The sequence below is a fragment of the Podarcis erhardii genome (genome assembly GCF_964252035.2).
Source record: "Podarcis erhardii genome assembly, chromosome: 2".
Taxonomy (NCBI): Eukaryota; Metazoa; Chordata; class Lepidosauria; order Squamata; family Lacertidae; genus Podarcis; species Podarcis erhardii.
In genome coordinates this window covers 90,251,336-90,274,399 of record NC_138498.1, presented here as the reverse complement: position 1 = coordinate 90,274,399, position 23,064 = coordinate 90,251,336, and the positions used below count along the sequence as shown (strand labels likewise).

The following is a 23,064-nucleotide window of genomic DNA, read 5'->3' as shown; positions in this document are numbered from 1 at the left end:
TGGAGACATTTCATTTTCAAGTTTTATGAGGATTATAATAGGAATATATAATTAAGAACATCTTGGAAATTTCAAGACAGATAAAATGCTTCTTCACCCGAACCATAGTTAGATGATGGTTAGCCCTCTTCCAGGAGGCAGTGATGGGCACCAACTTGAATGGCTTTAAAAGAAGGTTAGACCAATTCACAGAAGACAGCCTCAATGGTTGTGTTTTACTGCTGTGTCATAAACCTTATGCCTTTGAATTCCAGTTGCTGGGAATTTCAGGTGGGCTGTTGTGCTCACGTCCCGGTTGCAGGCTTCCCACAGGCTACTGTTGGAACAGGATGCTAGACTATGTGACCATCAGCCTGATCTAACAGGCTCATTTTATGTTCTTCTTAGGTACTGCATTAAGGTGTGAGCCTGCCTTGACTTTTATGTTCAGTTAAATTATATCTTACAATGGGATGTGTTCTGTTTTTTTATTGGACTATTGAATGGGCGGGGCAGGAGAGAGACAACATAGAAAGCTTACTAATGGTGCTATTGATGTTAGCAGGGCTAAGTCAGTTTATGCATCAGTAATCCAGTTTAAAAGCTTTGTGAATCACGGCTTAATATTTTCAGTGGCTCTAGCCAATCTTGTTTCCTGCCTGATTATGTTTGCTAAAACATTTCCTGTCCTTTATTATTATTTTTTTAAGGAGAGGAAGAAGCGTGGAGAGAGCAACAATGACTTGTTTCTAGCCGATGTTTATGCATACCAAGGAAAGTTCCACGAAGCAGCCAAGCTGTACAAAAGAAGTGGACATGAAAACCTGGCTCTTGATATGTACACTGACTTGCGCATGTTTGACTATGCAAAGGTACATGGATGTGATTTATGGGGTGTTTATTTAAACGGCCTCTGGCGTCCAAGAATCAAGCAGTTTCCTTTTGGCGTGTGCATTTTCTTTGGTTCTTCTTTTCTGGGAACTCCTGGTAAATATCACTGACCTAAGTAACTAACCTCTCAGGAACTTTCCCACACAGCATGCAGTTAAACTATGGAATTCACTCCCACAGGATGTATTGATGACCACCAATTTGGGCAGTTTCAAAAACGGATTAGAGACATTCTTGGAGGATAAAGCTGTCAATGGCTGCTAGCCCTGATGGCTGTGTACTGCCTTCTCCAGTGTTGCAGGCAGTGTCCCTCTGGATACTAGTTGCTGAGAATCTCAAGTGGGGAGAGTGCTATTGAACTCATGTTCTGCTTCCAGTGTGTGGTGTAGTGGTTAAGAGCGATGGACTCGTAATCTGGTGAACCGAGTTCGCTTCCCCGCTCCTCCGCATGCTGCTGCTGGGTGACCTTTGGCTAGTCACACTTCTCTGAAGTCTCTCAGCCCCATTCACCTCACAGAGTGTTTGTTGTGGAGGAGGAAGGGAAAGGAGAATGTTAGCTGCTTTGAGACTCCTTAGGGTAGTGATAAAGCGGGATATCAAATCCAAACTCTTCTTCCAGGCTTCCCGTAGTCATCTAGTTGGCCCCTGTGAGAACAGGAAGCTGGTCTAGGTGGACCTTTGACTTGACCCGACAGGGTTCTTTGTACAGTCTTAGGAACCCACATGGTGGTATTGTGCTGCATTACTGTGCAGGAACGTGCTTTCAGAACTGGGATTCCCATTATATCTCAGCAAGTTTCACAATACCAGTTAACAGCCTCTGAAATAATCTTTGATTCCTTTGATCCTGTAAATGAACCCTGAAGTTGTTTTTGTATACGTCTGCAAATCAAATTTCCATGTAGAAATAAGTTGTACACAATATGAAGAATGTGACAGTTTTACATGCACTTTCATAAGTTTTATGTTGCAGACTTTTAACGTCTTCTGTGGTATTTTTCTTATCAAAAACCTTGAAAATCAGTACGCTTTATAGTCTCATTAATCACTCGTTACAGACTTGCTCCATCCATTACTGGACATAAGCTTTGCCTTGGCGCACATATTTCTAAATTTCTTTTCTGTAGGGGGGAAAGGTCATCTGAAATGCAGATGGTATTGTCAGTGTTTGAGCAACACTGCTTTTCTCTAGCAAGTTAGACTAAAAATTGCAAGGTCTTAATATCAGTTTGTGTTTAAACTCCTCTGAAGCAGAAATCTAATTCATAGAGTAGAAATTTGTCATCATGCTAATAAGAATTTTCACAATGCTGAACCAGCTTAGAGTAAAATGAAATCTTTTCAGGGTAGCAGAGCTTCATATAGAGGCTAATGACATATTACACACATTAAGCCCTGAAAGTTGGGTTTTCAGTCTGTTTATTTAATGTTAAAGAAATAGCAGCTCTGAATGAAGAAGCAATAAGGGATTACTTAACTCTTTCCCCATCCTCTCAGTCTCTCCCTCACTCCAAATCCCTCCTCTTGAAATCTGCTTTTCCTTTTTTTAAAAAAATCACACAGCTGCCAGAGCTTCATTACACATATTTGCATGTAATGAAGTTAACTTCATGGACAAAAGAGCAACTAAACTGAGTCAATTTTATTCAGTGGTTGAACTTTGGTTTGCCAGTACTGCTTTTTAAAAGAGTATGCAGATTCTTATTTTTTGCCTGCTACCCTCAGGCTACTAGACATTTGCAGAGCCTGTCTCTTGAGCCTTGATAGTTTCAAACGACCCTGGACAGTTCGTACTTGGGAGGGGGGATCCTATACTGCGGGGACAGCTCTGGAGATCATGTGCATATGGGACCTTAGATTTCTTATCAGTATACCAAATCACACATTACTGTCAACTCACAAGTAATTTATTGCAGTTCAGGAAACTGAACTTTCTGCTTCTAATTTATTTCAGTGATCTAAGCTACAAAACGCAATTACACAAAACAAACACTGTCTCTCTCATTTCTTGGTTCAGCTTCTTCTCAGTCAAATAAAACAAAATGCTCTTATTTTTAACTGGACCCCACAGAACAGCAGGATGTTCTTAAGCAGAATTGAATTTAATGTTCCGTAAATGCTGTTCTGGGCTCACATTCGCTGCAATGATGCTATATACCAGTCACACTAATTCAGAGTGGTTACTTCATTCCACTTAGTGTCTGATCTCTGCCGAGTTCTGCTCTACCTTAGAGTCTTGTAGTGTGGTACAATCTAGCAACTGGATATATTTCCTTGCATTACATTAAAACCAGTCTGCTGCAGGGATGTGCCAGGATGACTTACGACACTATTTCACCCAACACGATGTGATTCCCTGCAGGCTTGGTTACAGTTGTGTCCCATTCTAAGTATGTGCTTACTCTGCTTCGAGCAACAGGATTTCTGTCACTTTTTGTGGCCTCCTAACTGATCAGTTTCTTTTCTGTGTTTCTCTGTTCCCTCCACCCCCAAATCCAATAGGTTGTAGCCATCTGGTATCAACTGATAGGGCTGTATGGTAGATATGTGTCAGATTCACAGCCCTTCTCATACAGCAAACATTAAACTAGCACAACAGGTACCCGGCCATAGGCACTTTTCCTTTACTGTGCCATAAGTATTTTAGTAACATCTGGGTTTGTGTCAAATGTGTTACATCTCTCTAAAAACCAGAGGTGCTTTACGGTCTTTGTAATAATACATGTTTTCAAAACAGTCCAGCAATTTAGGCCTCTTTGGTTGCCATTTTGTAAATGTAGAACCTAGGAGAGAGAGTACAAGCTCATGGTGACTTACAGAATCACAGGCGGTTGCCCCTTCACAGAGATGCCAAAAACTGAATCAGAGGCATGAGGTGTGCAAACCATGTTTCCTGGCTCTTTGATTGAGAGACCTTCCTCATCAAAATCCAGCACTCTGTCTCTTGAGCCACTTGTAGGAGAACACTAGTAAAAAGTAATGTTGCAATTAATGAAGTGTTTGGGTCAACTATCATATTCTAGTCTCACATGTTTGCTAATCCTTTCCTTAAGAGCTGTTAAGTAAGCCAAATTTGCCATTATGGTTTTCGACCAGATTTCATAATTGAATCCATTGGCTTTAGGACGTCTTAAATTGTAAGACTGACCTGTTTCGAGAAAACTGTCACCTGTCTCTTAACTTTATTTACAGACGTTGTTCTTGGCAAGTCATGGAAAGCGGGCAAAAACTGATATTTCATTGGTTTTTCCTCCAGAGAATTTTCTGCAGACATTCTGTTTTCTCTGTGTTCAAACTATGAGAGTTCTTGTGTATTTTGTAATACCAGTCATGCTTAAATCTAATCAGTTGATTTAGTAATTTCTTCTTCTTTTTTTACTCCCCATGTGATGTAAACTGCAATTAAGTTACCAGAGTATATTGAAAAGTGAGTTGGTAGGGAAATGGGTATTTGGAATGGGCAGTTGGCACAGTGAATGCTACAGGAAGCATCGTGATTGTCATCTCCTGCACTTTACTCAGGAATTCCTTGGCTCCGGAGATCCCAAAGATACGAAGATGCTAATTACAAAACAAGCAGACTGGGCCAAGAACATCAATGAACCCAAATCAGCTGTGGAGATGTACATTACTGCCGGCGAGCACATGAAGGCCATAGAAATCAGCGGAGATCAGGGCTGGGTTGATGTGTATGTCTTGATTTGTTTTTTTCAGAGCTATATGCTGCCATTGTTCAGCAGAAATATTGCCAATTTTTTCTGGTTGTGCTCACTCTATGGGTTGCACGTGTTGAGGGAGGGAATTCCTATATTGGCATAGTGGGAATGGGGTCTGTACCTAGTGAGAGACGTAGAGTGTCCCCGAAATTACTTAGGGGCTCTGTTGTGCTAGTTGTTGTACAAATCTGTAACTGAAGATAGTTGAAGATTATGGTGCCTGTGTGATTTACATGTTCAGCAACCCTGTTTTCAAAGCATTCATCCATTCGTTTGTACTTTTGTGTATGGCTGCTTTTACACAAAATTGCATTCCAAGTGGCTCTGAGCATATCAAATGAGTAGCAACAGATAAAAGAATTCAAAACCATGGTATGAAAAATTAAAATTACAAGAACAATTATAAGGACATTCTTCAAGGTTATCTATAATTACTCTGATTTGTTGAATGTTGCTTTCAGAGTCTTAAGAAAACACTGCGGAAGATAAAGCATGCATGAAATATGAATTTCTTAGGATTTTAATAGGATTCCAGAGTCTGCATCAAAGCTGCAGACTGGATTCTCTGTAGCAAGGCTGTGCCATGCACATTAGAAGTTGCAGTTTTGTAGCTGGAAGCTTTTGCTTACAGTCCAGGAGTCCTTTCTGGTGAACAGGCAGGTTTATAGTTTGGCAAGGAACTTGCTGGTCTATACATGTAAACAAAAGTGCTTTGCCTTCATACTTAGAACTCTGTACAACAAGTTGCATGCATATGTTTTCAAGAGGTAGCAAGAACTAAGAGTTTTATAGCCACTGATGGGTCTTCTTCTTCTGCATCTAGATTGATTGATATTGCTCGGAAGCTGGATAAAGCTGAGCGTGAGCCTTTGACAAAGTGTGCCTACTATTTCAAAAAGCTATTTAACCATGGCTACGCAGCGGAAACCTATACAAAGATTGGGGACTTGAAGGCCTTGATACAGCTCCATGTGGAAACTCAGCAGTGGGATGAGGTAAGTACAACTCATTTATCCCCTGGGTATCTGCATCCTGAATATATTCTAGTCCTTAAATCTTTTCAATTGCATAAACAAAATTTCTCCTTTTTTAATACCTTAAGTTGCGTGCATGTCAATGTTCTATCATGCATTTCAGAGTAACCTTGCTACTTGAGGAGAAATAAACCAATTGCATGAGAAGCCTGTCACCTGAGGAATTCCTCAATTACAGTGAGCTATTTACCTCAGATGCTGATCTGTGACATCTTTGTGCCACATGGGGCTCATTTTGTCACAAGAAAAAGAGGTCAACAGAGGGGAAGAGAGAATGGTTCGTGGGAGATGACATTCAACTTAGCACAGCTTGCTACCCTTTTGCCATCTTTCCCTGTTGTGTGGAACTGCAAAGCCACCCTTAGGATTTTCTGGTATGACTGAACTAATGCAGTTTACCAAAATCTGAGTGGATCTATGCAGTCCATTTTTACTCAGGAATTGGCTTCTCTGTTCAGTGGCAAATAGGGATGATGGAAGTCGTAGCCCAAACTGTCTGGAGGGCACCAGGATGGGGAAGGTTGGATTACAGAATTCATTTTCAATTGTCTGGGGGAAGCATTACTTATTGAAATGGCGTGCTGTTGATAAATTTCTGTCACAAGGCACCAGTTCTTGACTGTAATGCAAACCAGGTCTGAAACCCAAGACCCACATGTGGCAAACTACTTCACTTTGATTTCATTGTTTATTTGCCATCAGAAACAGTTCCTCAGATGTATTTGTGAATTGGAAAATCATTTATGTTCAGCTATGTTTCTCAGCAAGCATGTTAAGAATGATTTTTATCTGGTACTTAGGCATTTGCTTTGTGTGAAAAGCACCCTGGATTTAAGGATGAGGTCTATGTTCCTTACGCTCAGTGGCTGGCAGAAAATGATAGATTTGAAGAAGCCCAAAAAGGTAGGACAGCATTGCAAGTACGCCTGTGTGTGTGTGTGTTTGACTAAAATGTTGATAGCACTCAACATGCCCTGGGGAAGTTCCCAGGAACAAAAGTTCAAGCACTGTCTCTTTGAAAGTGATTCTATAATTTGCATTAAAAGCAAACGAAGACTCTTAAATGGAACTTACTCAATACTTACTTTAGTTGTTGGGTAAGCTTCTTGTTGTCACTAACAGCAGCAACAAATTTAATAAAGTATAAGTTCAGTAAAAAGAGCAGACAAAAAAGTAGATTCTACATCTAGTGTTTCTACTCACTTTCTGCTCTATGAAATAATAATAATAATAGAATCATAGAATCATAGAGTTGGAAGAGACCACAAGGGCCATCGAGTCCAACCCCCTGCCAAGCAGGAAACACCATCAGAGCACTCCTGACATATGGTTGTCAAGCCTCTGCTTAAAGACCTCTAAAGAAGGAGACTCCACCACACTCCTTGGCAGCAAATTCCACTGTCGAACAGCTCTTACTGTCAGGAAGTTCTTCCTAATGTTTAGGTGGAATCTTTTTTCTTGTAGTTTTGAACCATTGCTCCGTGTCCGCTTCTCTGGAACAGCAGAAAACAACCTTTCTCCCTCCTCTATGGTATCTGAAGAAGTGTGCATGCACACGAAAGCTCATACCAAGAACTAACTTAGTTGGTCTTTAAGGTGCTACTGGAAGGAATTTTTTTATTTTGTTTTGACTATGGCAGACCAACACGGCTACCTTTCTGTAACCCTCCTCTATGTGACATCCTTTTATATACTTGAACATGGCTATCATATCACCCCTTAACCTCCTCTTCTCCAGGCTAAACATGCCCAGCTCCCTTAGCCGTTCTTCATAAGGCATCGCTTCCATTTTGGTTGCCCTCCTCTGGACACGTTCTAGTTTGTCAGTGCCCTTCTTGAACTGTGGTGCCCATAACTGGACACAGTACTCCAGGTGAGGTCTGACCAGAGCAGAATACAGTGGCACTATTACTTCCCTTGATCTAGATGCAATACTCCTATTGATGCAGCCCAGAATTGCATTGGCTTTTTTAGCTGCCACGTCACACTGTTGGCTCATGTCAACTTTGTGGTCAACCAAGACTCCTAGATCCTTTTCACATGTACTGCTCTCAAGCCAGGTGTCACCCATCTTGTATTTGTGCCTCTCATTTTTTTTGCCCAAGTGCAATACTTTACATTTCTCCCTATTAAAATTCATCTTGTTTGTTTTGGCCCAGTTCTCTAATCTGTCAAGGTCGTTTTGAAGTGTGATCCTGTCCTCTGGGGTGCTAGCCACCCCTGCCAGTTTCGTGTGATCTGCAAATTTGATCAGGATGCCCTTGAGTCCGTCATCCAAGTCGTTGATAAAGATGTTGAATAAGACCGGGCCCAAGACAGAACCCCACTAGTCACTCTTCTATTTGACACATATATATTCTGTATTTTTTTTTTAAAGGCATGTACTGGTATTGGGGGGACGCGGGTGGCGCTGTGGTCTAAACCACAGAGCCTAGGGCTTGCCGATCAGAAGGTTGGCGGTTTGAATCCCCGCGATGGGGTGAGCTCCCATTGCTTGGTCCCAGCTCCTGCCAACCAAGCAGTTCGAAAGCACATCAAAGTGCAAGTAGATAAATAGGTACTGATCCAGCAGCAAGGTAAACGGTGTTTCCGTGCGCTGCTTTGGTTCGCCAGAAGCAGCTTAGTCATGCTGGCCACATGACCCGGAAGCTGTATGCCGGCTCCCTCAGCCAGTAAAGCGAGATGAGCGCTGCAACCCCAGAGTCGTCCACGACTAGACCTAACAGTCAGGGGTCCCTTTACCTTTACCTTTACCTTTACTGGTATTGGGGAAAGATTATCCCAGTCTGAATAACTAGGATGGCAGCAGCTCTCAGGAGAGCTAGAAAAGCTTTTGGCAGTCTTGCACATTCATACCTAGTCTTTAGTAACAAAAAAAGTAATAATGAGCCTTCATGTTCTTAGCATATCAGTAGAACACATAAGGATTGCTTCTCTAGCCATAGGGTGGTGATGAGTCAGATATGAAAATCTATGAGAATGCAGTTTGTAGAGCAGCAAATTCTGTGTATTACCTTTCATAAGCAGTTCTGTTGTATAAGTTGCACATGGGTAAAAGACCATTAACAGAAAACGTAAGAGTGTGAATTAGCCCTCAAAGCTCATTCAAATTTCTGTTTTGAGCTTTTGTAAAGCATATATTTATTGAGTAGAATCTGGACCGAGTTTTAATTTTAGCTAGTGACTCTTTATATTTTGAGGTTATTTGCACTTTACATTTTGAACTTGGGTGCAAGGACCTGAGTTTAAATGGCAAATGCATATATGGCTTTGTTGATTTGGAAGTTGGTGTGTGTGTTTTAAGTGACAGGGTTTCTCAGCAATGAACAGGAAGCAGCAGTTAGGAAAGGATCAGGACTCTGCTTTGACATATATTGCAGGGAATGTTGATCACTTAAATGCACATGTGCAATTCCTCAGTCATTACTGCCGCTGATGGGGTTTTTTTGCCATTTTAACTTGGGTTTGTACTGAACTCAAAAACTAAAATGTGAATTAAATCTCTTATGTGTAGGCTTTCTTTTGATCATAATTATTTTGCAGCTATCGGGACACAAATAAATTTGATTGGCCCCTTAGCTAGATAAACACCCAGTTAAAGTTTTCCTCACTTCACTGCTTTTCAGTCCATTTAGTGCTGCTGCACAATCTCATTGGTTTCAATGGGTCTTTTCAGGAACCATACAAAGGCAACCTTGAAATAAATGGGAGTTGTGCAGCAGCAGTGCTTGGTGGATTGTGCCCACAAAGTACATGAAAGAAGCCCGAGACACCACAAAAGCCACAAAGTACATTTTTGAAGTATCTACTGCTACATTAACTTCCCCACAAACATGGAGAAGAATACTAGGGTGTAATCCCTTTCATCTGCTCCTTTGTTTAGTTGTGGGCTCTGTTCTTAATTTTAATCAAGTTAATTGGTTTAATCACTTTGTAAAATCTTCTTTATTTTGGCCCCCTTTGCAGCATTCCACAAGGCTGGCAGGCAAACCGAAGCCGTAAAAGTGTTGGAACAATTAACTCACAACGCTGTGGTAGAAAGCCGATTCAATGATGCAGGATATTATTACTGGATGCTGTCCATGCAGTGTTTAGATATCGCTCAAGGTAAGGAAATACAAGCAAGTTTACATGTAATCTGTTCATGCCTGAAGGCAGAACATCTCTCAAACTCTGATGGCTTAACTGAAAACTCATTGTGAATTGCGTTGTACAAGACTTTTGAGTTTTGTTATATTGTACATATTATGATCTTATCTTTTCATGTATGGCTGAGAAGAGAAACCTCATTCTTAACTCTAGCTCAAGCTATGTCTTCTAAAGAAACTAGGTAACTTCAGTTTCTCAAAACATGGAGGCACACACATCTGCTAGGGGAAGGCCAAGCTCAGTCTCATTGAATGAACAGCATGGAGTTGGTCATGCCCACCTATTCATTTCAAGGTGGAGGGCTTGTCAACAGTCCTGCTCTTCCTTCTTGCTCTTCTGGGGTATTCCTCCTTTGGGAACCTTAAAAAATGTTCATTTATTTAAAATGTTTGTCTCCTGTCCTCCTTTTTTTTTTTTTTTACTGATGGGGTTTAGATCATATCACAAACACAGCGAGAGCAGAAAATACAACAGTATGAATATGATTAAAGTTCCTGTTAAAAAAATAAAGTTCCAGCAAAATTTCCATAGGTTGATATCATGCAGATGCCTGTGGAAACGTAATCATTTGGGGTTGCTTCCAAAAAGAAACTACAGTTGGTGTCAACTGAATCTCCAAGCTGAGAGTATTCCACAACTCAGGTGCCAACGTCAAAAAGGCCCTGTGCCATGTTACTTCTAAATGTACAATCCCTTGGTATCAGAGCAGCAGGAAGGGCCCCACCTTTAAAGATCTTAACATCTTGACAGGTCGGTGTCAAGAGAGGTGCTGTTGTGGACTTGATTCTTTTCCCCATCCATATGCTTTCCCTTCCAGTATCCCAGGCACAAAATACAGTGGTGCTTCGCAAGACGAAAAGAATCCGTTCCGCGAGTCTCTTCGTCTAGCGGTTTTTTCGTCTTGCGAAGCATCCCTATTAGCGGCTTAGAAAAAGGGGGGGAAAGGGGAAAAAACTCACAAGACTTGCGAAGCAAGCCCATAGGGAAATTCGTCTTGCGAAGCGCCTTGAAAAACGGAAAACCCTTTCGTCTAGCGGGTTTTTTGTCTTGCAAGGCATTCGTCTTGCGGGGCACCACTGTATGGGGACAAGTTTTGGGTTGGGGTTTTGGTCTTCATTTAGGAAGGCTCACTGTGGCTGATGACATCTGCCGTACATCATTCCTTAGCATGCTGCTCAGTGGGTGGCCAGAAGACTAAAGTTCAGAGCTACTGGTCTTTAAAAGTGAAAGGCTTTTACAGGGTAGAGAAGTTGACGTTCACTAGTTCTTCTAGAATGTGATGCTTGTTCTGGCAAAGCATTGGGAAAGCTGAGCCATGGGCCCAGGGCCCTATTGGGCAAGCTCCAAAACTAGGGCTGCTGGAGAGGTTTCTTAGTCTAAATGCTCTCAATCAGTTTTACTGGAGAAGAGAAGAAGTTTCAGAAGCCATTTATGAATCTTTACATTTCACTGTTAGCAATCCTTTGCTTAGGGGGATTTAATGTCTAGATAACTGTGCTGAGGAGCACAGCCTCAACACCAAACTCAAACATGTTTAACTGAGGATGGGTCCCACTGAGTTTCCTGCTGAGTACTGTTGGGATTGCAGCCTTTGCATACAAAATAGCTTAAACTATTTCTTTAATGCATATGGTGATCTTATAAAGCAGGCAGCTTATTGTTCCTGTTTCACAGAGTGGGGTTTACACCAGAAAAGAGCAATTTGCCCAGGAACATGTCAGTCTGAGAGCTGATTTTGGCTCCATATTCATTATTCCCACTACCGTAAGATGCTGTCTGTCCTTAGCTTTGTGTGACCCAAAATTAAGGCGGAGCAGGCATTATTATTGTTTTAACAACACTGTACAAACATTGATATCATTTTGCCAATACTCTTAAATACTGTTCACTGAGAAAAGTCTCTGCCCTTCCTGTGCACGCTTACATGGAAGTAAGCCCTATGGAACACAATGGGACTGCCGTCCAAGTAAACCTGCACAGCAGTGGCGATAATATTGTGTAAATTATTCCAAAAATGCTTGTTCAGTCAAAATGTAAACAAGAAAAATGTTATTTCCTTTAGTTATAGCTTCTGCAGATGGTGTTGCTAGAAATGTGCTCCGCTATTAGCTATGGCCCCTGGCTGTGTTAAAACTATGCATTTGTCTTCTTAATTTTCCTGCTTTTAAAGCCCAAAATGACATATAAAGCTCACCAAACTACATAAGCTATACTTTGAGGCACACTTGCTCAGTGGTGCTAATCTCTTAGGGGTGTTAATGCAGTAAGCAGGATGGGTCTGTGATCTTTCTTGAGTAAGTCTCTCGCAGTAGGTTGGCAACTGATCAGAGGTTTTATATTGATGCTGCCTTTCCCTCCCTCAGACAACGAGCAGCAGAAGACTGAAATGTTACAGAAGTTTCACCACTTCCAGCACTTGGCAGAACTTTATCATGCCTATCACTTCATCCACAAATGCACTGTAAGATTTTCACATGGAGCTTCACAGTTAGTTCACTCTTTGTCCTTTGAAACCATTCAAAAGACTGTTAACTGATGCAATGTGTTTCTTAGGCCTCTTGTGTCTTACCCAGCATATCCTCTCATGGAGAGGCTGGTATAAGATTGTCCCCTGAGTAGCTTATCTTTGTGGCCTCTTTCTTTAAAGTTGAGATTAGATCTAATCTGTTTGGATTCTTCAAGTGTTATTGCTTTCTGAATAAAGGAAAGCAGTGTGAGGCAAGATAGCGATCAACTAATGCTTAATTCTGTGCATTTCTTTATTAGCTTAACCTTTAATTTTTTTAAATATTTTTTTTTAACATTGCAGGAAGAACCCTTCAATTACTACTTGCCTGAAACACTCTTTAATGTGTCTCGGTTTTTACTTCATAGCCTGACCAAGGAAACACCTTTGGGAATTTCTAAAGTGTATCCTTTAAAAGGCAAAATCCAAATTCAAGAGCTGACAGGCCAAGCAGAAGGCTCATCGGTGTTGTCTGTTATTGGCGTGCTGCAAAAATCTATGTGATCCTTGCTCTCTCAGAGCTACATTACACAGAATATCAATAGGTTGCTATTCCATCCTCTGTATGAGGTTTGAACCCCCAACCCTCTTTAAACACTTGGAAGCATAAAACACTTCCTGCATAGCTTTGGAAACACCTGTGAACCAAACAGACATGTTGCTTGGAAAATTAGCCCTTCACTTGGGCAGATGGATCTGACCCAGGGAAGCTTATGCCGCAACAATGTAGTTAGTCTTCACATTGTCACATGACTCACCATTGTGTTTGCTGCAGCAGACCAGCATGGTTACCTTTCTGGGGTTTGTCACTGTGAATATTGTAGATACATTACACTTGCCATAAGGAGTCTCTCGACTGGCCATACAATTTAGTTCAAGGCATGCAAAGTCCAGGCAAGTATCTGGAATGTAACTGAGCTTTTCTTCCCACCTCTCCATGGATGAATGTGTGGGACAACTTGTTTCCTATCACTTCCTTTGGGAAGGGGCCATGCCTTAGTGACAGAGTATCCATGTTCAATCCTTGGCATCTCCAGGTAGGTCTAGGAGAGGCTCCTATATGAAATCTTGGAGAGCCACGACTGACATTGTAGACAGCGCTGAGCTAAATGGATCTGACTGGCTCTTGACAATCCTCCTTTTGGCCTGGCTCCAAATATGAAACTCCCTTCGTTTCTGTCCAGAATTGCTTTTCTGGAAGCTTGGTCCTGGTCTCCACAGACCACATTCATGATCAGCTTGAATTCAGGATGGCCTACATCAAGCTTAAGCTGCATGGTGTGTTTTCCCTGGGATTTTTGAGTTTCTAAGATAAACAGGCTTCATTACAATAAGAGGATGGCCAAGGTTTTAGGGTGGCTTAGTTTCTTGAAGGAGGTTCCTCATAACTTGCCCCTTCAGTCTTGCTCTTTTCTGTTCAGTGAAGTCCAGTTAACCCAGCTTAAGTGAAAATATTTGAATTGAGGCCTGTTAATTCCTGTCAAATGCATTTAGTTTATCTAGACAGCAGATTTGGCCCCACTTGCTGACCAATCACCTTTCAGCTGGAAGGAATCACCCTTGTTTTTTGTAATGGACTTTGGTATGAAAAACAGACTGTAGTGATGCTTGTCTACTGGCCTCCTTTTGCATGCAATAATTTATGTTGCAAGGTGGAGGCATTTTGACCAACAACAAAAAAGGAGGTTCTTTAAGAAAAGCCATCTCTGTGTCCCTTCTTCTCTGTGCAAACATCGCTAATTTCAAAGATGCACCCTTCATATTGATGGGATTTCTCTTTCAAAACACCATCCCCTTCAGCCATCTAGCAGTTGTTTCACATTTTATTTATGTAAACATGCTTATGTAAACAGACTTCTCCAGCAGAGGCCTCTTCCAAGCCCTGGCTTTGGTTGTGCTTAAGCACATAGCTTCTCTGATTGAAAGCAATGATGTGGATTTTTTCCTGCTTGCCATATGTATGTTTTGTTCCTTAATTTGATTACAGCAATACATTATTTGCCCTGGCAAAGCAGAGCAAAGCTCTGGGGGCTTATAAATTGGCTCGTCATGCCTATGACAAGTTGCAGGGGCTGCAGATCCCAGCTAGATTTCAGAAATCAGTTGAGTTGGGAAGCCTGACAATCCGGTCCAAGCCTTTTCATGACAGTGAAGTAAGTTCCCATTTTGTATTTTCCCCATTTCCCCCCATATTTGACATGACACAAGAGACCACACTGGCACGCGCACATAATCTGAGAGGCGTTGCGAGTAAATGCATTGCTTCTGCAGAAAAAATATGATGTTATATGTCGTCTCCTTATTAAAATGAAGATAGGTGCCTTGCATGTTCAAATGTATGTCTTTGAAGAAACTGCCTCACCCACTTAATCCCCACATGCTATCCTGGCTGATACTGTTGCGCTGCTTATTCCCACCACTCTGTGGCATGCTTCACCTTACTTATTTTATTTGCAATATTATTTATAATCTTGCCGGCCCTTCACCATAAGTTCCCTGGGTGGGTAACAACGATACAATATAAAAGCAGATAAAAGTGGTTCAGGAATAAAACACCTAAAAGAGCTCCAAATGGAAGAGAACAGTGTCTATCTAACAGTGCAATCATGTCTAGTCAGAAGTAAGTTCATTGAGTTTAGTGGGGCTTACTCCCAGGTTGCAGTCTAAGGGGCTCTGTTTTCATATATTGCCATAAGCATTTAGTTCCTTTCTTCTCTCTGGGACTGTTCACAGTTGGTCTCTTATGTTTGGGCCTACCCCATTTGTCAGACTCCCCCCTTTTCCAGCACTTGGGACTCGTTACTCTTTGTAAATCATGTTTTTAAAAGCTTGCCTTCCTCTTTTTAGTCATTGTCTGAGTCTTGCCAATGTTCTATAAAATTCTATCTAAAGGGGCGTGCAAATCAAAATAAATTGTATGGTGCAAATGCTTAACCTTAAATGAACAGGAAAAAATGCACTCCATCTGGCCACCTGAAATAATATAAACACAATAAGGCCCTGGAGATCCATATAGCTGCCTGAAGTAATTGTGCAATTTAAAAGGACATGAAGTGAATGAATCAAAGGTCCCATGTTTCATCAAGACTCTGAGCCAAAAAACCTGTTTCAGTAACCTTTGTTCACATCTTTCTGGCAATGAGTTGTGTGTTGCATAGGACTCATCTGACGCTGCAACGTTTGAAAATAGAATATCTAATGACTCAAGCAGTCATACACTGGAAGAATATTTATGAAAGTTTAAAGGCCCCAATTTCACTATTTTATGTTTGGTTCTGTACTCCCCCCCCCCTTTTTTTTTGGTGTAAAGAAACTTAAGAAAATGAGAATTCTCATGTGGTTCATATAGCCTCGTTTTTTGGCTGCCAACATTGAATAGGCAGACTGCTTCAGGGAAGTTCACACACAGTCAGATGCATACAATATTTTACAGCTGAATGTGGCTAGTAGCCATTAATAGATCGATCTGTCTCCTTGTGTTCATGCCGTGGTAGCAAATGTGCTGCCATCCAGATGTTGTTGGACACCAGCTTCAGTTAACCTCTGCCAGCCTGGTCAGCGGTCAGGGATGATGGGAGCTGTAGTGCAGCAACATCTGGAAGGCACCGCTTTGGCTATCCCTAGATTGCTTTCTAAATCCCGACACATTGTGAGGCATTCAGTTCCATTACTCACTGATATTTTGTGGTTTTAAAATAGGGTGTGTGTGTCTGCCTTTTTCTGCTTTTGGAGAGAAGGTGAATAATTTCACTTTACTTAGGTGCTTTATATCAGACATGAGATTTTGCACTTTGTTGTAACTCTCTTAGCTGTTTTCCTGCCAAAGGTGTCTCTCAACTATACTGAAACTCAGCTAATACAACCTGGGCCCTCTGTATTAAAGATGAACTCTTCTTCTTTATTATGTCTTGATTGCTGCTATCTACCAAGGATGGTTCTTAATGGTCTCTTCAGCACATCAAACAAGAAACATGATGACACATGCTTATAGCCTTGTTAGTAGTTGCTGTCTGCTCTGGAAATTTTTCTCCTCTGAAAGTTCACCAGAGTCTGAGCATGTTTTGCAGAATCCATGGGATATATTTTTAATTTAAGATGTCATTTTAGGATTAAGGATATATGTTTCCATTCTGAACCTTTCAATATACGTACTCATTTTGGTTATTTTTAAAAGGTAGCTGGCTCGATGTGAAAATAAATATATACTGTAACTGTAGTGATAACTGGTCAGATTCAGTAGCTGGAATCTAGAATTCTGCAGGTGCATCTAAGTTCTTCCTCACCAGCATCAGGCTTTGGGGATTTCCCCCTCTTCAACCCAGTTCCTTCTTTTCGAGGTTGCATTGGAAGGCCGCCTGATTTTTCTGAAGCAGATCTTTTGAGCGGGTGGGGGCATAAGGAGGTGCTAGGGAAGGGGTTATTAGGAGTTCTCAGACTGGCTCCCCACTGTTCTTACGATTCTGCCCAACATGTTCAGCTATGCTCTTTTGCTTGCAGTAACCTCTGTGTGCTTCTTTGCAGGAGCTTGTGCCTCTGTGTTACAGGTGTTCCACCCACAACCCATTGCTGAACAACCTGGGGAACGTCTGTATTAACTGTAGGCAACCCTTTGTCTTCGCTGCTGCTTCTTATGGTGCGTTGAAATATTACCGCTCTCCTGGATAAAATATGTCTGATATCTGTGGAGTCTAAAATTGTTGTGATTCTGCATTCTTACAGGAGTATCTGGCAGTGCAATGCCTGTTTCTACTGTGTTTCTGTGTATCTCTCTCTCTCTCTCTCTCTCTCTCTCTCTGTGTGTGTGTGTGTGTGTGTGTTCTTCCTCAGGTGGGTTTCCAAGTATATGAATCTCATTACTAACAGGTTGTGTGTGTGTGTGTGTGTGTGTAACAACAATGTCTATCTCTTGAATGGCTACAGCAGGCATTGTGGATTTTCTAAGTCTCGCTTTCACCTCTGTCCTTTTCAGATGTCTTACACCTGGTTGAGTTCTATTTAGAGGAGGGGATCACTGATGAAGAAGCTGTTGCTTTGATAGATCTGGAAGTGCCAAGACTCAACAAAAGAGACAGTAAATGGCAAGAGCAGATGAGTGATGGTATCCTTTCACTCTTGAAAACGTCACTTCCCTTTTTCACATGTAACACTAAGCTAAACCATGTCTTAGTATAAAAGAGCATAGTGGGCTTCCAGAGAGGAGATTGTGGCCACTTTGGTCTTCCTTAGTCATTTAGCCTTTGTACTTTGCTGAGCTAAACCATGGTTTGGCTTAGCATGCTTTCTGAACCTCAAGTCATAGATTAACTCTCTTCAGACAAACCACAAGCTGTAACCAAGGATTGTCCTTTGGTTTACAGGTTGTGATTTGCGGAGAGAGAGCGAAATGTGAGTCCAAGTTCAGATGACACACTAAGCCAAACCAAAGCTTAGCTCACTGCAGCAGCAAAACAACCAAAGTAGCTTGGAGCCTGTATATTTATTCATTTGTGCTTTACCAGGTTTTGTTTGGAACAACTATATAGTAACACTGTAATTTTTATTTTATTTTATAAAAAATCCACATGGTTTATTAGGGTTTACACATTACTGTACTACAATAGAACAGTACAAATCCTTAGTTTCCCTTCCTGCTCCCAGCTTCCTTCTCTCTCCCCAACCTCATGCACTTCTTTAAAAATATATTTTTAGCTACAGTGTTTTCACCTCTGATACTCAGTTGTTTAGCATGCAATGCAGTGTTCAGGTTTACATGCACAGATAAAGGTTAAGATAAATGAGTATCAGTGCTCTGCTGCAGTCCTAGATTAACATCTGTTACATTGGAGAAGTTTCCATCCCTTCGCTGGGCTGAGCTTATCCAGCCCCCACAACAGGGAAAAAACCCCACTGTGCAATTTTAATATATTTTAAATCCTTTTTGTTTGAACAATCACATGAAACTGTTAGGACTTAAAATAATTGTTTCCCTAACAGACTTTAAAGAAACTACTTTTTTATTTTTCAATCCTCCAGCCTCCAGCCAAGGAAGACAAGACCGGGCTTTCTTTGAACTCCACCATTATTGATAGCATTGCCAAAACTTGCCATTTTAACGGGCCATTCACTTTGGGAGTCTCATTCTACTGGCTGCAGTATAAAGGCACGAAGCCAGAGAGATTGAGATCCATGTTGAGGCGCAGCACTATGCTGTGTGCAGCACTATACAGAAGAAAAGTGGGAATGGGAAATAATGAGAATAACACTTTGAATGCATGTTGGGAGAAAGGTTGAGAGTTAGCCTATTAAGCATCCTTGTTCAAAGGACTAACTATGGAATAACTTGTGTGTGTTTGTTTTCCATAATCTGCTGCTCTCAAACACAGTGAGGCAAGCCTTCTGCATCCTGATCAAGACTTACATGCAGTTTTGATCGTAAGCCATGTATGAGTTTTTCACCATTGAACATGCGGGGAACAGAAATCTGAACACCACGCGGGTGCTCTCCCTTTGCACTCCCTACTTCTGTGTAATTCTTCCCTAACAAATGTTCCTAGATGTGCAGACAATGAGACTTCTTTACAAAGCAGACGAGATCGAAGAGGATGACCCATTTACAGCAAAACTGAGCTTTGAGGTTAGAAAATGTCTTTCCCGCAAATCCCTTCACCTTTGTTTTTTGCTTTGCTTGGTGCTGCGAAAGAGCACCTAGTATGGATTTCCTACCAGCAAATGTTCTCTTTGTGTCACATCTTCATTCCATCTGTAAATATTTTGTAATTTCCCCTAAACCTTCTCTACCTTACTCCACCAGATACAGCCTTCCCTTGACTTGTCTGACTGCTTTATTTCTTAATCCCCCAACTGGTGGAGCGTAAGACCCAGCTGAGAATTTCTTATTTGAGTCAAATGGCCCAAATTGCAAGAAAACTCATGAAAATTCATTGAAGGAGCCATCCTGAGCCCCCAAGAAGGGTGGCTGGGAGGCCACTGGATATGGCAAGCCTTCATGGTCTCACAGGGAGGTTCACCACTAGAGGTTTGCCTGGTGGGCTGCTGGCAAGGTCCACTGCCGTAGCTGATTAAGGTAAGGGCAAAAAAGAAGCACCCCAGAGGCATGCCAGGAGCAGATCAGAGATCCAACACCCACTTACTGGAATCGGGAGAAAACCTATGTCAGGCCAAGAGTTGGCACAGTTATTTCAGGTTTTATTTTATTTTATTTTATTTTATAGCCCAGCAAAGTAGAAGAAAGTACACACGTGTGCACAAGCCCAGCGGAGCTGAGGAATTGCCATTTCTTCTGCCCTGAATTGTCCTCCCTCCTACCCAGGAAGCCTCAATAGGATTGCCATGTTCAAGGAGATACATTAATATCCAATATGCCTCTACACATTTCATTCCTGTTTTGTTTTTTTAAAGAACCCCAATCACTTTAGGTTATTGATTTATTTTAGAAATACCTACCCCACTTTTTTTAAATAAAAATTTGGAAAGGTGAACTTCAGTGAAAGGCTATACAGGCAGCTGGACACCCTGCAGGCAAACATTCATTACTGTTTGTTAGAGAAATGGGTGGCTCACAACATGAAAAAATACATAATTAAAGACCTAACAAAAGTAGTCATAAACAATAAATATAATATCAAAGAGTACACAACCAAACTGAACAATTTCCACATAAATCATAATAAGATATAAAAATAAAGATACAAAAATATTAAATAACTTTGGCAGTAAGAGCTGTTTGACAGTGGAACTGACTCCTTCGGGAGGTTGTGGACTCTCCTGCTTTGGAGGATTTTTAAGCAGAGGTTGAATGGCCATCTGTCATGTTTGATCTAGTTGAGATTCCTGCATTGCAGGGGTTGGACTAGATGACCCTGGGTTCCCTTCCAACTCTACAGTTCTATAATTCTATGATTCAGTGCTTTCCAGCACTGTGTTGCAAGAGGACACGTGCAAGCACTCCAGAACTAGGAATATTTCCAGGACTAAATACAGAACTGAAAAGAAACTGATAACTCAGTGCAAATGCTGCTTTAATATATGCAGATTATCCCCCCCCAAAAAAAAACCCTCATAATTACTCCCTGAAAAAAACAACACCTTGCCTTTCCAGTGATCTACCAAGTTCAAACATGTTTTTCCTTTTCTCAATCACTTGTTTCCTGCAGCAAGGGGGGTCGGAATTTGTCCCTGTGGTTGTGAACCGCGCAGTTCTCGGGTCAATGAGCAGGAGAGACGTGCTGGTTAAACGCTGGCCCAAGCCGTTACAGTGGCAGTACTTCCGATCCCTGCTACCAGATAATCCCATTACCACGTGTCCTTTCTGCTTTCAGGTAAGGGCAATATTTTACATCAGGAGAGTCTGATAAATGTTCAGTTGTACCACCAAATAAAATAGTACAGGATTATTATTATTTTAAAAGCCCTCATACACTGCTGCTTAATTGTAAATATACCTGTGGCACTAATTCATTTTAATGCTTAAAAATAAAATAAAAGCCTTAAAATTAACTTTACTACATAAGTGGCAAGGCAAAGCATCACTTTGTGGCTGCTGTAAAGCCTTTGGGAGACCTAAATGAAGCAGCCAAGTTGAACTAAAGTGGATCATAAATTGCACTTCTGTTTGGGGGTTGCCTCCTCTTTTTCTGACTGTATTCAGGGCTCCTCCAGATGACCTGTTTATTGAGCATTTGCCTTGATTTGCTTGCACAAAACTTAAGCACACATTATACAACGTGCACTCTTTATTGTGTGTTCTTTCTGGTTTATCTGCAAATCAGGTTATATGACGATGAGGTTATATGACAATGGATGTTAATTCTGATTTGGGTGCCCAGAAGATACACGTCTAACCAGTCAATCATTTTCGCTAGTTTTCGATGTCAGACTTGTGTCCCTTTATTGTCTTTCATAGAGACTGACATGTCTGCTCAATGGAAACATTAGAAGTGCATTGTTGACATATATTATGTGGGAGAATGTGTAGGTGAATGAGTTCCTGGTGATATATAGCTGATGTTACCCGGGTCATAAGAGTGTTGCAGTTTATGTGCATGTTAATACAAATGGAGAAAGCACCAAAAATGCTTTTAGAGCAACCCTGTCCACTCACTTTCTTCCTACACTGTGACTTAAATTGAGTCACACCTGACATCTGCAACCCTCATTTACAGATGTTTCATTCAGAAGATTACGAGCTCCTGGTGCTGCAACATAACTGTTGCCCATATTGTCGGAGGAAGACGGATGAATCCAGCCAGTGAGGGAAACCAGACGCTCATGCATCCTGCTGCTTGGTTTCTGTAAAGTGTTCCTGAGGTCCATTAGGCTTTCTTAACAGCTTGTTTGATGGCAGAGTATAAAAAAGAAAATTATATATGATATTCCTACTTTCCTACTCTTTGTATATGAAACTGGCACATGCCAAGTTTTGTTTTACCCCCCAAGAGAAATGTATGCATATATATTTATTTTTAACAACTGCAGAATTTGTATGACTGGTGGGTGATTTGTACATCTACAGAGTAAAACAGAAGAGAGGATCTATGGAGCTATATTTTTTCTATTAAACAGCCCCCCTGCGTAATGCTAGAATGTATTCTTGACATTTTCACAACAGCCTGTCAATTTGTCACTGCTAACCTTTTAGGGTGAGATTCTGCCTGAAGAAAAATATGCTAGTTTTGCACCTGCTAGCACTAGTTCTGGACTGGCTCCTTAGCATTTGGGTTTTATGACAGTTTTCAATAAAATATTTCTTTTTGAAAGAAACCTGTGTCCTTTCTTTTCGTATTTGTTCTCTGTCTCTCTCTGAACTGCTATTATGAAAAATGGGCTTCCACAATTTTGACAAAATAACTGTACTTACACGAAGGACATTTCTTTTTCAAGGTCTTATTTACTGCCAAATGCTTCCTGTTATTTTAGAAAAGAATTATTGTAGTGGGAGTTTCATAGAATTCAAGAGACAAAAGCTCTCATTTATTGAGGTATCAGAATCATTAGGGTCCTTCAGCATGACCCAAAGACCCTGACATTTGCCACATCTGTAGGCACCCTAATTATGAAAACATTTTGCAAGCCACATCTTGAGATGTGGGGCATGAAATAGAAGCCAAAAGGATTTAAGTACTTTGACATCACTTACAGAGCTGAACTTTGGGGTGTGTGTGGGGGTGTAGTTTGAAGACACTCTGATTAGAAGCAAACAATAATGTGACATTTGTAAATATGACTCAGATGTAAGAATGAGTTGTGTCCCCAAATAGTTAAGCTGCTCCATTAGCTGAAACACTGAACTTCAATACACTCTTTGTTGAAGACACACTGATAGTTATAAAGCAAAGATGGGAAGCCTCTGGTGCTCTAGATGTTGTTGGACTCCAACTTCCATCAGCCTCAGCCAGCATGCTAGGGGATGATGGTCTAGCAGCCAAGGTAACTGTAGCAAGACTGAGTAAAAAAAATTACCGGTAAGTGTCAATCAATGATACATATTTTGTAACAGGTGCTGCATATGCAGGTCTCTGATCCAGCTGTGAGCATCAGCAGTAGCCAAAGCTGCACCCATGTGGGCTGGTCAGCAAAATTGGGAATCATACTGGTCACCTCTTCAGCAGGGAGGCAACCAGAGACCAGAGCACTTCCAAAAAGTGAGGTTTTATTGATGAAGTAAAATATAAGGCAAATTACTAAAGGTTGTCCAGGAGAGGAAGGGGAAAGATGAGAGTGATGAGGCAACAAGCCAAAGGCAGGTGAACAGAGATGCTTCAGCATTTGGAAGGAAAGGAGCAGGGAACAC

General features: G+C 41.2%; 1 protein-coding gene across 2 annotated transcripts in view; it reads left to right on the top strand.

Annotated features, from left to right (window-relative positions):
• Positions 1–22,034, top strand: part of IFT122 (intraflagellar transport 122) — a 62,750-nt gene extending 40,716 nt beyond the window's left edge. For both annotated transcript variants that reach the window (XM_081852346.1, XM_081852345.1), the window contains 13 exons: positions 690–851; positions 4,393–4,559; positions 5,410–5,581; positions 6,421–6,523; positions 9,587–9,727; positions 12,133–12,230; positions 12,579–12,679; positions 14,263–14,428; positions 16,797–16,908; positions 17,245–17,373; positions 18,809–18,888; positions 20,429–20,593; positions 21,437–22,034. In XM_081852346.1, the coding sequence (XP_081708472.1) occupies positions 690–851; positions 4,393–4,559; positions 5,410–5,581; positions 6,421–6,523; positions 9,587–9,727; positions 12,133–12,230; positions 12,579–12,679; positions 14,263–14,428; positions 16,797–16,908; positions 17,245–17,373; positions 18,809–18,888; positions 20,429–20,593; positions 21,437–21,526 (1,686 nt within the window). In that variant the 3' untranslated portion in view covers positions 21,527–22,034. The remainder of the gene's footprint in view (positions 1–689; positions 852–4,392; positions 4,560–5,409; positions 5,582–6,420; positions 6,524–9,586; positions 9,728–12,132; positions 12,231–12,578; positions 12,680–14,262; positions 14,429–16,796; positions 16,909–17,244; positions 17,374–18,808; positions 18,889–20,428; positions 20,594–21,436) is intronic.
• The last annotated feature ends 1,030 nt before the right edge of the window (positions 22,035–23,064 follow it).